The sequence below is a fragment of the Rhinopithecus bieti genome, unplaced genomic scaffold (genome assembly GCF_001698545.2).
Source record: "Rhinopithecus bieti isolate Rb0 unplaced genomic scaffold, ASM169854v2 scaffold_24256, whole genome shotgun sequence".
Classification (NCBI taxonomy): Eukaryota; Metazoa; Chordata; class Mammalia; order Primates; family Cercopithecidae; genus Rhinopithecus; species Rhinopithecus bieti.
This window is the reverse complement of record NW_016811409.1, coordinates 662776-678105: the sequence shown is the minus strand read 5'-3', so window position 1 is coordinate 678105 and position 15330 is coordinate 662776. Positions and strand designations below refer to the sequence as shown.

The 15330-nt window shown below is 33.1% G+C and overlaps 1 protein-coding gene across 1 annotated transcript in view; it reads left to right on the top strand.

The window, feature by feature from the left end:
• The window catches only part of TMPRSS15 (transmembrane serine protease 15), a 142816-nt gene that overhangs the window by 18527 nt on the left and 108959 nt on the right, over positions 1–15330 (top strand). Inside the window, exons 4-6 of the mRNA XM_017893781.1 lie at positions 1838–1989; positions 5976–6011; positions 12625–12756. Coding sequence (XP_017749270.1) covers positions 1838–1989; positions 5976–6011; positions 12625–12756 — 320 coding nt within the window. The remainder of the gene's footprint in view (positions 1–1837; positions 1990–5975; positions 6012–12624; positions 12757–15330) is intronic.

The window sequence follows — 15330 nt, the reverse complement described above, 5'->3', positions numbered from 1 at the left end:
TATCTTTGGCTTATCAACCATGGCCTGACTCGTGGTCTCAAGGTAGATGTGGCAGTTTTGGCAAATTATGTTGACCTAATAATGTTCAACCAATGAAGGGTAGTAATCTACTATGAGTTCTTCTTTCATTAGATATAAAAAAGTTTTCCAGAAGTTTCCATAAGTCTTCCCTTCAGATTCTGTTGACCAGGGCCAGGTCATACACCCATGAATAAAACCATGTTTGGTATAAAGAATGGTTAAAGAAGATGTCACCTTTCCTAAGAAAATGGAGGCTTATTCTCCAGTAAAATTAGGGGTTAGCCAGCCACGACATGTGTGGAAGAGTAGATGAAGGTAGTGTCTCTGACAAAATGTATCATTACCAAGGACAACAGTGATTTCATGTATGGGTAAGTTTGGGAAACCCTGAACTAAACAGTTACTAGGGAACCTTCTCATCTACAAGATTTGGTTACTATATTTTAAGCAAATGATTAGAAAGTTACACCTTCTAACATTTTAAATAATATATTTAATACATGTGAATTATAAAAATATTATATCTTGTTCATTTTAAAAATGAAAGACCAACTACCTGGAAATGAATCACTGTGAAACTGAATAGTGCCATGGACACAAAGAAGGAATATACTCCCCCTAGTGGAGATGCTGATCTACTGTGATCTTTCAGGAATATTCGGGTTCTATATCCAGTCAGGGAAGAAAAAATAACATTTATTGTAGGCTCTATCAGGATAGATAGATGGACAGATAAATAAAGAACTCTACTGGACTTGAGAAAATCCTTCAAGAAGCTCATAAACTTACATATATCACAGAATATATAACTCCCATGATTCGAAACCAGCAAACATATCATGCAAAATTTAGTTTTCCCTAGTCTATCTCTTAAGAAACCAAGCATACCCTGAGTGCCCAGAGTTTACTGAGGGGTATAGAATAAACATCAGAGCTATAGTTTGTATCCTAAGTGGTCATACCCTAAAATGACACTATATGACAAATAGAAATGTAAGCAGGAGTGCAAAAATCTCCCAAGAATCCCTATTCACCAAAACTTTATTCATTTTTCTCTTTCTTTACACTGAAAAAAGTTACCTTTTAAAGTGCATAGTACAGAGTAGGGGATAAAATAAAGGGGGAAGATGATTAGGGCTATATGGCTGAACTCTAATGCTATGTTGGGAAATCATGTAGGCTAGATCATCCCAACTCATGGAACTGAGATTGAATTTCTTGTGAGTCCCTAATACACCCAGATGTCCTTGTTTTATTTCTATCCCTTGAAATCAGGGCATAGTTTGATATTTTATATTAAGCAAAATAGAGAAGAAGAAGCAGATATAGATTAGTTGCCATAAGCTTGCTACCAGGCCTTTCAAAACTATGTAGAAAATTGTCTTTGAAACCAGTGAAACTACTTTAGATTTCCCCAACTTAGAAATTATCCATGAAAACTACAAATCCATACCCTTCTTTTCTCCAAACAGTTAAATCAGAGTAAGTGCCAAGAGACCACGTGATTTTAACACAAGGGTCTCAGGAACATCCTGGCCTGGGGATGAGTGCTAGAACGTGGAACTCAGAAAACTCAGATTTCAATTTTGCATCTACTTTGGAGTTTCTCTTCTCAAAAAAGCACTTAGTCTTTTGACCATTTTTTCTTTCCCTCATGAAATAAAGATAATATTTGAAGTAGCCTATCTTACACACGAATAATGAGAATTAGCAAGATGATAACCATAGAGAATTTCAAAGACATTTAACATGAATTGAACACAAATCAGTTGAAGTTGGTTGACTTTTTCCTCTTATATCATCTTTTGCTTTGCAGAAATGGCAGCATTATAGTCACATTTGACCTTTTCTTTGCCCAGTGGGTGTCAGATGAAAATGTAAAAGAAGAACTGATTCAAGGCGTTGAAGCAAATAAATCCAGCCAACTGGCCACTTTCCATATTGATTTGAACAGCGTTGATATCCTAGGTATCTGTGAACATTATTTGATTTCTTTGAATCATTAAGCTATGAAATTAAAATTCTAGCAATATACCAGGGAGGAAGTGGAATCATGCTTGACCTAAGAAACATGTCTTATTGCCTGAGGTGACACATTTACATGAGAAAAGTAAAATCTGAAGAAACCATATTTGAAGAAACTTATCAATGAGAAAAAGTTTATAAAATATCAAATACCAAGGAGATTCTGAAAGTGTTGGCATGCATAGAAGTTTGTGGGTCTTATGCATTCTTTGCACTGGTCAAGCACACTCTGACTTCAGGAACTCTCTCTAGACAGTGTTAGATTGTAAAGTCCGGTGGCAAGGTCCGCTCTCTAATTGAGAAGCTAAAAAAAAAAAGAAAAAAGTAGAGTCAATGAGTTTGATCCTTTCCAGTTACTTATTTATAAAAATTAAATATTTATTTTAAAATGATAAATAATTTTAACATAAGAATAAACCAAAAAAGAATATGGAACATCAAAATAACAAAAAATATGTTTATAAATGCTTAGATTGTTCCAAATTTTCCATTCTAACTATCCTTCTTTCAATTCAATTCAACAAACACGGTGTCCTTATTGAGCACTGTTGAGAACAGTAGTAATTTGCCAAGGTCATCCAGATTCAATCCCTTACCCGTAAACCTTGGGACCAAATACATTTTGGAATTCAGAAATTTTTGGATGTTACAAGCTAGCCAATACATAAATAGCTACACTAAGGGGAATAAAGAGAAACTCTAAATAGCCTAACTATTCAATGAGTTCAACTAGTTTTGCTACAAAATGAGATCAGTCAGTATATTTGCCTCTAAATCAAATACAAAAAAAAAAAAAATGCAGGTCTGTTGTTTCTTTAATAGATATGAGATTGTGGATCTCTAGGTGCTTCTCTTCAGAGCATTGTTTCATCAAGCATAGTTTCGTTTTTCAGTGAGTCTCCTGCAACATCCTGCAGCTCCTGTTCGGCAAGAAGATAAATTCTTAGTCCTTCCTCTACCAATGGTTTGGACCCATGTCACAGTTGTTTGAGCAGAGACTGTCAGTTTTGAATCTTTGATTCAGATGAGCTGAAAACTACTACCGGCTATTATTAGCTAGAACAGGTGGTTTACCTATCAACATTTTTGCTCTCCACATTAATCCTCTTATGTGATGTCGTTACTATCCCCAAATCAGGGAGAAGACCAAAACACAGATACTTTTGGTAAACGGCCTTTTTCACACAGTCATTTAGACTTAGGCATTCTGACCTCTGTGGTCTGATCCTGATGTCTGTGCTCTTAACCTTTATACTAGTTTGTTTGTAATGTTTTTATCTTTGAACAATTTTAATCGATTGTTTTCATGGTCATTTTCTTTTTTGGCATGGAAAATGAATATTTTCATTTTTTATTTTTTAACTTTTAAGTTCAGGGTACATGTACAGGCTTGTTATATAGGTAAACTTGTGTCATGGGAGTTTCTTGTACAGATTATTTTATCACCCAGTTATTAAGCTTAGTACCCATTAGTTATTTCTCCTCATTCTCTGCCTTCTCCCACCCCCCATCCCAATAGGCCCCAAAGTTGTCATCTTCCTATCTCTATTTGAAAGTGCATTGGTTTCTGATAGCCTGTTCTGGCAAGCGAATTCACAGATATGCTGAAACTTATTTTCATGATTTCCTATATTTGGATCATCTGAGGAAATAGAGTTTGTGATTTTTAAAATTATATGTTTATTCGATGAAACCATATCCTTTGAGTTAATTTAGAATTAGTATCACAAGCATAATAAACTGTATTACAACATCAGCCCAAGAATATTCTCGACAAGTAGAAGTTACATTTAATTTGTTGAATTGTGTTAAAACACATTTATAAACATGGTACCAGGCTTAATTATAGGTATTTCAGTTTAATATCCATTTGTATCATGTGAATTTTCAAATTTATAAAGTTTTAAAATTAGTTAAGAATTACATAGATATCTTGAATTTTTTTATAATACACTGTCAAATGTAATAAAAATTAAACCATATTCTTATTAAAAGTCACATAAATTTAATTTCAGTGTCAACACTCTACCATGTGTCATTTACAAAACTTCAATAGGTTTTATAGAACCAACACAATTCAAAAATGATGAAATGCTGAAATAAACTAGTTAGTAGAAAAGAATATACTTCTTAGCCCACTTATCATCAATATAGTTTCGAATAAAACAAATTCACCACATGATTTTCATGAGATTTGCTTTGATTTCCTTTATATCTTGCATAGGTGAGTCTATACTTTTAAAACTATTAAACATGTTAAAGTTTGAAGAAAATTGCCAGCTTTTGTCTTTTATGTGCAAAGCACTTTTTACTTATATACCACTTAGTTCTAAGGAAATATTAATTATGTGAAAGATTGTTTTGCAATTGTTACCTTCATATGTTTTAGTGTAAAACAAGGGGTTCTAGGTATGCCAAGATTGGTGCATCATGTTATATTAGTTGGCTAAAATGTAAATTATTCTATGTAACTATGATTAATAAATAGATATCTTTCTTAGATAAAAAATAAAGCAAACTTTTTGCATAAGTTGTATAGAGAGAATATGCAGACTCTGGAAATTTATCAAATGTATTACAACCAAATAACAAATAGGAAGATTTAGCATGGGAGAGTATAAAATAGGAACTCCAAAGGATCAGATGTCCTTTGAATGAATATTCAAGTTGTACTCAATGTTTTGTAATGTATTTATATCATAAACCCATGTGTCAAATCAACTTGACTTTATTCCAGCATCTTTGGAGAATTTCTCTACAGTAAGCCCTGCAACAACTTCAGGTCAGTGTTTATGGCACTTTTTAAAATATAACTTAGTGATCATCAAACTCTATGACCTAGGAAAATATACATTTTCTTCTTGCAGCTATTTCTGAGGCATTTAGTCTTCATATCAAGTTATAAGAAGCTTATATTGGTTAGGAATAACATAGTTCGTAATATTATAATGTTTCTAATGCCTCATCACTTATGCCAAGGATATACATTTCCAATTTCAATGTTTCTTTCATATTTTAAAATTTATATACATATATATGAGAGACATATGAGTGTGTGTGTGTGTGTGTGTGTGTGTAAAATGTCTCCATAAACAGCTCCAATCATGGTGTCTTGGTGATGAAGCTATGGCACTTGTGAGGTCACTAAGGCTGTGATAAAGAAAGATCACTTTCAGAGTATATTTCACTTTGGAAAGGAGAATCCAGGCTTTATGTTAACTACTCTATTCCAGCATTTTCTTCACCCCACCTTTCGAACTACAATTACAAAACTTCATAGTTATAAAACTATGAAGATACTACTTTTGGTATACTAATCATGACCATTTTTATAATATTTGAAGTCTTATTTTTTAAGCCATCCTCTTTAGCCCAGGTACTATATTTTACAAACATTACCTATTTTAATTATTAGAGTGATTTTGTACAGAGGTCATAATATTTTTCTATTTGAAAGAATAAATTAAATAATAAGTAACATGCCCAGGGTCACACAGCTACTAAGTGTTAAACTCAGAAATCAAAAGCAGTTCCTTCTGATTCCAAAGCCCATGGTCTAAGCATATCCCATGCTTCTCTTTCATATACCGTCAACTTAACCTGGAACATTTATGTCTATGGTCATTATGAGATTAATGAATACTCGTATTTAGTTATCGATCATTGAACAACCTTGTCTCCTTTAGTTAGAAAATAAAAGATGAGTTAAAATCTAAAACCTCTACTCTACAACTCTAAAACATCAAAACATAAAGGATTTATTCTTAAATCCAAATACAAATGACATACTTCTAAATGAATGAACACTAATAATTCATAATAACTTTTTAAATTCTTAGGTTAATTATTATACAGAATGAATATACAATAAATTCCTGATAATTAGTTTGAAATATATAATAATTATTTTAATATAATTTATTTTCCAGGCAAACTAACAACCACCAGTCATCTGGCAACTCCAGGTCAGTTTTAATATTTTTTTTTTTGAAAGAAAGTTTTCACTTACATTTTATTTTAGGCCCCTGAGAAGTCTCTGATGCCTTAGCAATAAATATTGCACCTATTTTACAGACAAGAAACCAAAAGCATAAAAGTTTGCAGTTTTAGCCCTGGATTTCACCAAAGTAAACAATATATTTAGGGCTAATGCCTGAACTGTCAGATTTCACTTTTATCCTCTGTCTATTGTTAACATAACTGTGATTATCTATTGATAAGAATGTCACCCATAGGATCAAAAGGTTTTCAGCTAAGGAAGCAGATTTTATGAGATATTATGATTTTTTTTCCTTTGATTATTCTCTCTGCATACAAGTTAGACATGCTTGCTTTCTCCTGTTAACACAGTACTTGTGGCCAAAGCAGAACCAAAGTAGCCTTGGATTCATTCATTCAAGAATTTTAAGTATCTACTTTGTGTCCACTCTCAGTATGTATCCTTGGTGTGCCAATTTCTCTGCATTTCTAGGAATTGTCTGCTGTGCTTCTGTCTGTCTGTCAACTAAAATACCTTCTCTGGTCCTGACTTAATCTTCATATAAAATGTCCTGGGTGTGTCACTAATCCCTTTAAGCAAATTAAATAAAGGCAATATTGTAGATCTTCATATAGCTCCCAACAATACCACTACCATGTTATACTATTAAAATTTACATGAATATTGTATACATAGAGGGAAAACATTTGTAAAATTATAAAAGCCATTCTTAGCAAGGATAAAGAATTCTTGCATAAAAATTGTTGGTGTAATATTTGAAAAGCAAAGCAATACATAAATCAATCAAAATGCTTTAGGAAACAAGCCGTCACAATTCTAAAACCCATGAAGATCTATTATGATAGCATAAGCCTGTCTGCAGTTGTGTTAGGTTATATCCAAACAGCAGCCCAAAATTTTGAAAAAAAAAAAAAAAAAAAAAAAAAAAAAAAAAAAGAGCCTGCCACTGAGCCCACATTCCTGTCTCTAATGTGGAAAATTATTTACACCCTCTCAAATCCCCTTCCAACACACTTTGAACAAATGCTTTTGGGATTGATAATGGCTAATTCTTCTGCTTTCAAAGTAAACTGAATAAGTAAGATAAATATATTTTGAAAACTACGTTCCTAAAACCTTGAAAGTCAGTAACAAGTATCCAAATTAATGCCATTTTTCTATTTGTTTAGAGGTTCATCAAATGATTAATTCAAAGTCATTAGGGCCCTCTTAGTTGTATAAAATGTCCTAATAGTAATATGTAGAATGTATTAGGTAGAAACACTATTTTAAATAAAGCAAGAAAGCACTGGACTTAAAAGAAGTTTTTCGCCTTTACTATTCTGAAGACATACCTGTTAAAAATATAAAGAGTTGGCTGAAACATCTGCCCAATTTCCTCTGAGCAAAGAAGGAAATGATGAATGAGGGGTCAGAGAGCATGGGAAAGTATGCCAGCCATATTTTTCTCTCCTGGTCAGTGGAGCAGAAATCTTCTTTTCTACATGGAAACACAGAAATGGGGGGCAGTGTACACTTAACTCTGTCTTTCACATTTTGTATAATTAATAGTCAAAATAAAGATCAAAATGTAACATAAATTCTCAATCACTAAAAAGACATGGGTAAATTCACACATTACCTAATTTCAACAATCAATTTATATGTATGTGGCAAGCTATCTAGCCTATTTGAACTTTATAAATTATCTGAAAAGTAGATTAAAATACATTTCTTAGAGAATGATCATGAGAATTGAAAGAGAGAGAATACAGACACCCACTGTACCGTGGTCAGTATGATGTCTCCCACAAAGGAGCAGGAGGAACAACACCAATATTAGATCCCTACTCCTTCCCCCTTCTGAGTTTGATGAAACAGAATCGAACAAAACAACTATTTGGATACTTTATTTAAAAGATTCACAAAAAACCCTAAATTTAAAACAAGATTATTATACTAGGTAATGCTCACTTTGATCTGAACTTTTACTTCTCCAAAAACACTTTGTTTCTAAACATTTCCTGTTATCAGAGACTGTACTGGATTACCTTAATCAATTCTCAAAGTATTATTATAAGGTGAGTAGGTGGTGAAATATCATATTCTTTTTCTTTTAAGTGAATCTGTGTACTACATGAGTGCCCAATCATCCTTGCCATTTATTCCTCTCATATGGCAAGATACTATTGTATTTATAGAGGGGAATAAGGCAATTAAACGTGAAAACTGCATTTTCCAAGCCGTAATTTATTATGAATATGACTTTCAGGAATTTTAAGTTTATTCTCATTTTTATATGCCCGGAAGACAGAGTTTGAGAAAAATCAACAGATGCATGCATCATATACCTGATATTAGTACCGTTATAAATTCTGCCACAGAGAATTTTTTGTGATAATGGTACAAAGTTCGTGAGGATTATGCTCTATCATTCAACTGCTTTTGTTGCCAATGACCTGTCAGTTTTACTAACCCACTTACAACATTAGCGGAGAAGGACTGGAACTGAGGTGACATTACACAGATTAATTTCTGGAGCGCTACAGAGTGCCTAGATGGGGTGTTTTGGCAATTGTTCCCATGTTTGAGGGATTTCTAGACTACAGCTTGTTCTAGTCCTTTGTTACTTACGGTGTAGGCAATAGCTGCAGAAAACAAAAGTATCACTATCATGGCCTTTCTCAGTCTCATAAAGTATGTAATCTTGCTATCAGTCCACTGTGTGAAAGAGTTTGAGGACTGAAGAAAAAGAATAATTGGTTGATTTAGTGAAAAACATGAAATTGGGCCAAAACAACGTAAGGTAGAATGATGTTCCCCGATTTAATTACTTTAAGACTGAGATGCAGAGATTTTATCTGATACCAAATGTATGGTGACTTTAAGAATTGCTCTTTTTCTGCACTTGAGAAAACAACATTTATCTATTGCTAAGCACTCTCCTCCAACTTAAGACATTCCTACCCACAAGGTATCAAGACTACTAAAGAATCTTTCTACCAATAATTTCATTTGGATTGAAAAGCCACAGTCTCGCTTACAATAAAATTTAAAGGAAACCTAAATTTGTTCTGTATAGTAAATGAGAATTTCTGTAAAGTGATATCTATTTTCCACTATAGCACGGTGAAATAAAACTGGTCTCTCAAGGCAAACATTCATGGATGGAGATTTTGCTTCTTCTATTGAGGAAGCTATCAGGATCTTGGGCTTAATTTGTCTTAACCACTTTTGGCCACCAAGTACTATTATCCCTTTTCAAATCGTAGGAACAATAAAAATCTGTGATTTCCAAACTATGGTTTCAATTTATCATGTTGTATGTAACATCTCTTACAAATTATTTGGAAGGCAAAAAATAATGAATTTTAGTCTTTTTACTCTCCACAATGTCTAGCACAGAGCCTGCTCTCAGTAGGCACAGGAGGCTCCTAGTGTCAAATCACTGGAAATTGTTTAGGCATTGGATCACTCTGAAATAATCCTCTCTGAGTGCATACTGAATTCTTCATGTTACAAATATAAATGAATAATTAAAGCCTTCTATTTGCAGAATTGCAATATAATTCACTGGTGTGTTTTCATAATATGTCAAAAGTTAGTGTCCTGAAGGTAAAATACCACATAGATTACAGAAAACAAGTGCACTTTTCCCCACTGAGTTAATAATGCCTAATATTAAGGAAATTTGATTAGTTTTTAATAAATGAAACCAATTATTCTCTTTGTTTTCTTTAACTAGAATTGATAAACTCCTTTCCTAAAAGTTCTCTGTTGGGAAGCACAATTTGGTACAGACTTCTTTAAAAAAAGAAATATTACAACAAAAATTAAGCAATGAAATGCAAACCAAGTAATACTCAAGCCAAGAACTCTAGTTTGAGAGTGCAAACCCATTTAAATTAAACTGGCATCTGGCTAGGTGTAACAGCTAATGTTTTAATTGATTTTTGTTAGAAATTGTAATCATATATATTCATGTAGGAAATGAAAGAGAGAGAGAGAAGAGTCAGTAAGAATACAATTTGACAAAAATTTTAAAACTCACTACCATTGTATAAGAATGACATTCATATTTTCATATTAGTTTTAATATGGGAAACTTCTGTTTCCTCATGGACCAAGTCAGTTGAAGAGTGTTTATGAAACAGTCTGGAGAGAGCCAGAGTGCAACTTAAGGGTACCTCATATTCCAACTTAAAGTCAAAATACTTCAAACTAGACTCAGTTTATAACCCCACAATTTGTTCATCTCGTAATCACTACTGCAACTAATGGCCATTAGTAACCCAACCGGTCTCTTCAGTAATTCAACTGAATTACTTAGTATCCCATTCTCCACCTTCACTAATCTTGTTCAGAAGCACACGTGGTCACAGAAGCTCATCAATTTTACCTGTAAAGTAGCAACTGAGTCCATGGCCCATCTCCTCTGACATTGTGAGACTTCTGCTCTCATCTTTCACGTGGACCCTTGAAACAGCTTCTTGAGTTGTCTTATTCAAGTGATGTTTCACATGTTTCACATGGTCCAACAATTGCCTTTAGGAAACGTGGACTGGTCGTATTGCAGATAGATGTAAAATCTTCCAGTGCCATCGCCTATTGAAAAATATCTCTAACACTTAACAAAGATAAAAAGGTTTGCTAGAATCTGGTACCAAACTCCTTTCCTGCTATGCCTTCCATAAACATCCCACTGTCTAGGTTAATGAGACTCATCCGTTTCTCACATATTGATGGACTCCTGACACATCACTAAATACATTCCATATCTCTCTCCTCCTGGTGCATTTCTAGGTATACATCAAAAACTAATTTAAATATGACCATTTCGGTAAAAATGTCTTTAATTCTTGCCTTAGAAGGAAACTAATTGCTTAAACTTTGATGCTCCCATAGCACTTTTTAAATCTCTCTCTTTAAAATATAACTTGCAAATAAACAAGTTCCCCACTGAACTTCAAGCTTCATAAAAGAGAGAGGCTCTGCCTTACTCATTCTTTTATCACCATCTCTTAAAATTCCATGACAAAAATGTGTACAAAATAAATACTTGTGGGGTCCATAAATGATTATTCATGAGATCAATCGAGTCCAAGTGGTATCACTTGCTGGTGTGGTTTTGGGGTCCGATCTAGAGTTCAACAGATATTGAACAGAGACGTGATGCATCAGGAACTGAAGCTCCCATGAGAAGCATTAGGACAGCCAAAGTGATATATGTTCATAGCTGTATCCCAAATTCGTCTTTGAAATGCTTAATACTTGGAATTCTATTAGCTACTCGTAAAATAAGACACAGTTTTAAGTATAGTGCTTTCTTTGGTTTATGTATTTATAAAGCACATATGAGATTCTATCAAATATTATGCCTTTTCTGGATTAACAACTCAATGGTTAAGGACTTTTGATGAATAGCTCTTAAATATCAACAAATATATGCATTTGAGTTTATTAAATAATATTTTTATTATTATTTATTGTTTTCCTACATGGGAGTACTCTGTCATTTGAGAATGGCTTTGATCTTTACTCTGTCCTATAGGTTTAGATGTTGGGTGTTTCATGAATTTCCCCATTGGTTTATATTCATTTTAATTACAGCCAGTTGCAAATGTCTAATTTAGCTGTATGTAAACTCAGCAAAATTTACACATGTTTTAGTTAAGAAGTAACTTAGTAGGTTCATTGACACAGGCATTTTTACTTTTCCAATTAATTTTATAGAGCAGAAGGAGAAATTTCAGATTTTCATATTTTAAAACCCAGCAGATGGCAGTAGAGTTCTGGCTTTAAGATTAAGAACAATAACCAAAAGAAAACAAAATGCTGATGAGCTAAAATCTCCAAAACTTTGCACTGTCATTGTTATAATATTCAGAGGCAAAAGTATTCAAATTTCCACATTGGCCTAAAATTTTTTAAAAAGTCTTTATCTTGTAGGCATATAAGAATATGGCTTATTTTCGGAATTGCTCTTAAATTTTCCAAGTTAATTTCTAGAAGTAAAATGTGTTTCTTGCTGCATCTCTAGACTTAAGTTTATGAAAGTGGGGCAAGTGAAGCACAAGGCGGGCTGAGAGGTGCACATTGTTCGGATCCCCTCCAGAAGATGGCATGAAACCCTGCAGGGGTGTGTTTATAGTGTACCCCCTAAGAATCTCTGACCCCAAGAACAAAGAGAGACTGAACAGAAATAGTCATTGGTTTCTTCGTTGTTCAATGTCACAATGCACTGGGAATTTTAAGTGTTTATCTTACTTTAAAATGACTTTGGTTGGTAAATGTACTCTACGGAATGGAAACCTTGACTTAAGCCACTATATTTTCAAATAATAAGCTTATGAGTAAATGAAGTGGCTGCTAGATGTTGCAGATTATGACAAGCTTTCCAAAATTGCCCCTCATGAAATTTCAAAATTTAAAATGCTCTAATTTTACAAATGATTGATTTACAAATGAAATAAATATTCCTATGGCAGTTGAAGAATATACTTGTAAGTAAGAACCCCAGTGGCAAAAAGGCCTATTAAATATTTAAACATTGTACATATCTCATCAATTGGAAATTAATTTCCATTGTTTTTTTAAAGGAAATGTCTCAATAGAGTGCCCACCTGGTTCAAGTCCTTGTGCTGACGCTCTAACGTGTATAAAACCTGATTTATTTTGTGATGGAGAAGTAAACTGTCCAGATGGTTCTGATGAAGACAATAAAATGTGTGGTAAGTTCTCCCCACTACTCTCTGTCCTTCTGTTTTATCCTCCCTCACTATAGACACACAAACACACACACACACACACACACACACACACACACATTCTAATCTCAAATACCTGAAACTACTGAAGAATGAGCTATTTAAATAGCTATTTTTATAGTATAATACAAAACCTAAAAATAATTGTATTAATATTTTCCTAAACTTTATAAATAATATTAAACATGCTAATTAATTAAACAGAATTCCATTTGATCACTACAGAAAGGAAGATGTGATTAACAATGTCTGTCATAAATGTGGGGATGGGTGTTGCTAAATTTTCATCTCTTCTCTATGTTAAGCTAATCCAAACTATTATTAATTTGACTTATTCGATAAACATTCTCACTTCTTACTAATGGTTTTCATGTTTTTTTCACTATCGTATCAGTCTTTTTCTTTCAACATTTTAACAGTACCTAACTCAATGAGCACCATACTAAAATTTTGACGGTTGCTTTTGTCGCTTGTAGTTCTGTAAATAATAGAAATAAGATATGAATAAGAACTTAATGCCTCATAAGTAAAACTTCTGTGTTTCATTTGTATATTTTGGCATTTTTTCAGTGTTAATGATAATAATGTTATTTTACTATTATTATTATTACTATTTGGCACTTAAGTAGCAGTTACCATATACCAAGCATGGCTCTAGTTGATTTAAACTACATGTTTACTCTTTGGCTTCTTTCTTCGGCTTATTTCTTCATGTTATAGCTGGATTCCACTTAGGAAAGTTTACTAGAAAGCAGCATCTAAATAGGTAATTTATTTTTGTGTGTAACACATTTAAGAAGATTTCCACATAGAACTACAATAGTTCTCCCTTTTTAGCAGTTTCCACAGTTTCAACTACTTACTGTCAACCACAGGGCGCAACAGTAAATGGAACATTCCAGAAATAAACAATGCATAAGTATAAAGTTGCACATCACTCTGAGTATTGTTACAATTGTTCTATTTTATTAGTGATTATTGCTGTTAATCTCCTATGGTAGATGTGTATGTGTAAGAAAAAAAAACATAGTATATATAGGGTTCAGTACTATCCATGGTTCAGGCATCCACTGGAGGTGTTAGAATATATCCCCTGTGGATAAGGGGAGACTGCTGACTTTGGATAAGTCTAACTGATATTTTGTTTTATTTAACAGAAAGTATTAACTGAACATTTTTTGGTATGGCTTATAATCAGTTTTAAAACTATCAGTACAATTAGTGCCCAAAGTGTGTTAAAGACCGTAGTTACTATTTGCTACACTTTTCTATTATTTGTTATACTTTTCTCATCTCGCTTGACAGTAATTAAAGAGGAATATTCCAATAACGATGAAAGTTTTAAAAGCTACCTATCCACTTAGTACACATTTTAAAAGCCAGGCAGTTAGTCTGTTTCCCAGTACCAACTCAACGAAAGGCAACTCTACTACAGAGACTCCCACTAGGCAATCCCAATGCAAATGTTCTTGGATAAAATTCAGACCTTTAAAGTTTAACTACACGCTCTGAGGTGCACTCAGAACATATTGGAAGAAAGTGCAGGCTACAGAATATTTTTAAATCTATTTTATATAACTAAGTTACTCAAAGAAGAAGAAAGCAATGTTCTTGCTTTGCTATCGCTTTCAGGCATTTTCCAAAATCTTTTCAGGGCGAATATGATACAAGTGTGCCATCATGAGGTAACAAAGGTGATGTTGATTTCTGTTTCAAAAATAATAGTGTACGTCAATTTAAACACATGGCTTTAAGCCAATATAATGATGATCAATATCCTTAAGTAGAGGAAGAAGCATAACTACCAAAATACATGAATCAAATATTGAAAAATGTACTGCACCTATTATTTTGTTATTATGCTCATGGTATTCATAATTTTCATGATGAACTAATATCAGTGCATATAAAAAAGAACCATACGAATATCATGCAAGTGTGATAATCTATCCTAAAATAAGTTTTAATGCTATGAATCATTTTTCTGAGCCATTCTAAACTCAGGAGATGAGCCTCAGTATTAGAATGGAAGTAATTATCTAAGTTTGCTTTAAAAATATAGTCAAACTGCATTGTTACTTTTTAGTATCACAAAGATTTTTTTGTTTATTGAATCTTAGTAGTGACCAACCTTTCATGTCACTAACTCTCAAGCGTGCACACTGTCACTTTCCATTTTGTTGATTCTCTCTCTTTTTTTTTTTTTTTTTGTTTAAAGTAAGTTGTGTCTATTTTGGTAAATAAACTCGAATTATTTGTGGGATACTATTGTTTAAATCAATCAATTAATCTATTTTTATCCAGAGGGAATTTAAAAGTACAAGTTGCTTTATTCATTTTAAGTTGCTTCATTCATTGACTATGGTGAGCCCACAAGCCTAATGACTTTCAGCACCAGCTCAAACTTTCAGCAGCATTATTTCCACCTGAAAGCCACTGTCCATCAATCTATATTCACGGAAAAAATTATAAAATTAATTTAAGATAATTTTTCCAATATGAAGTTGACCTTTACACACACACTCTCTCTCTCTCTCT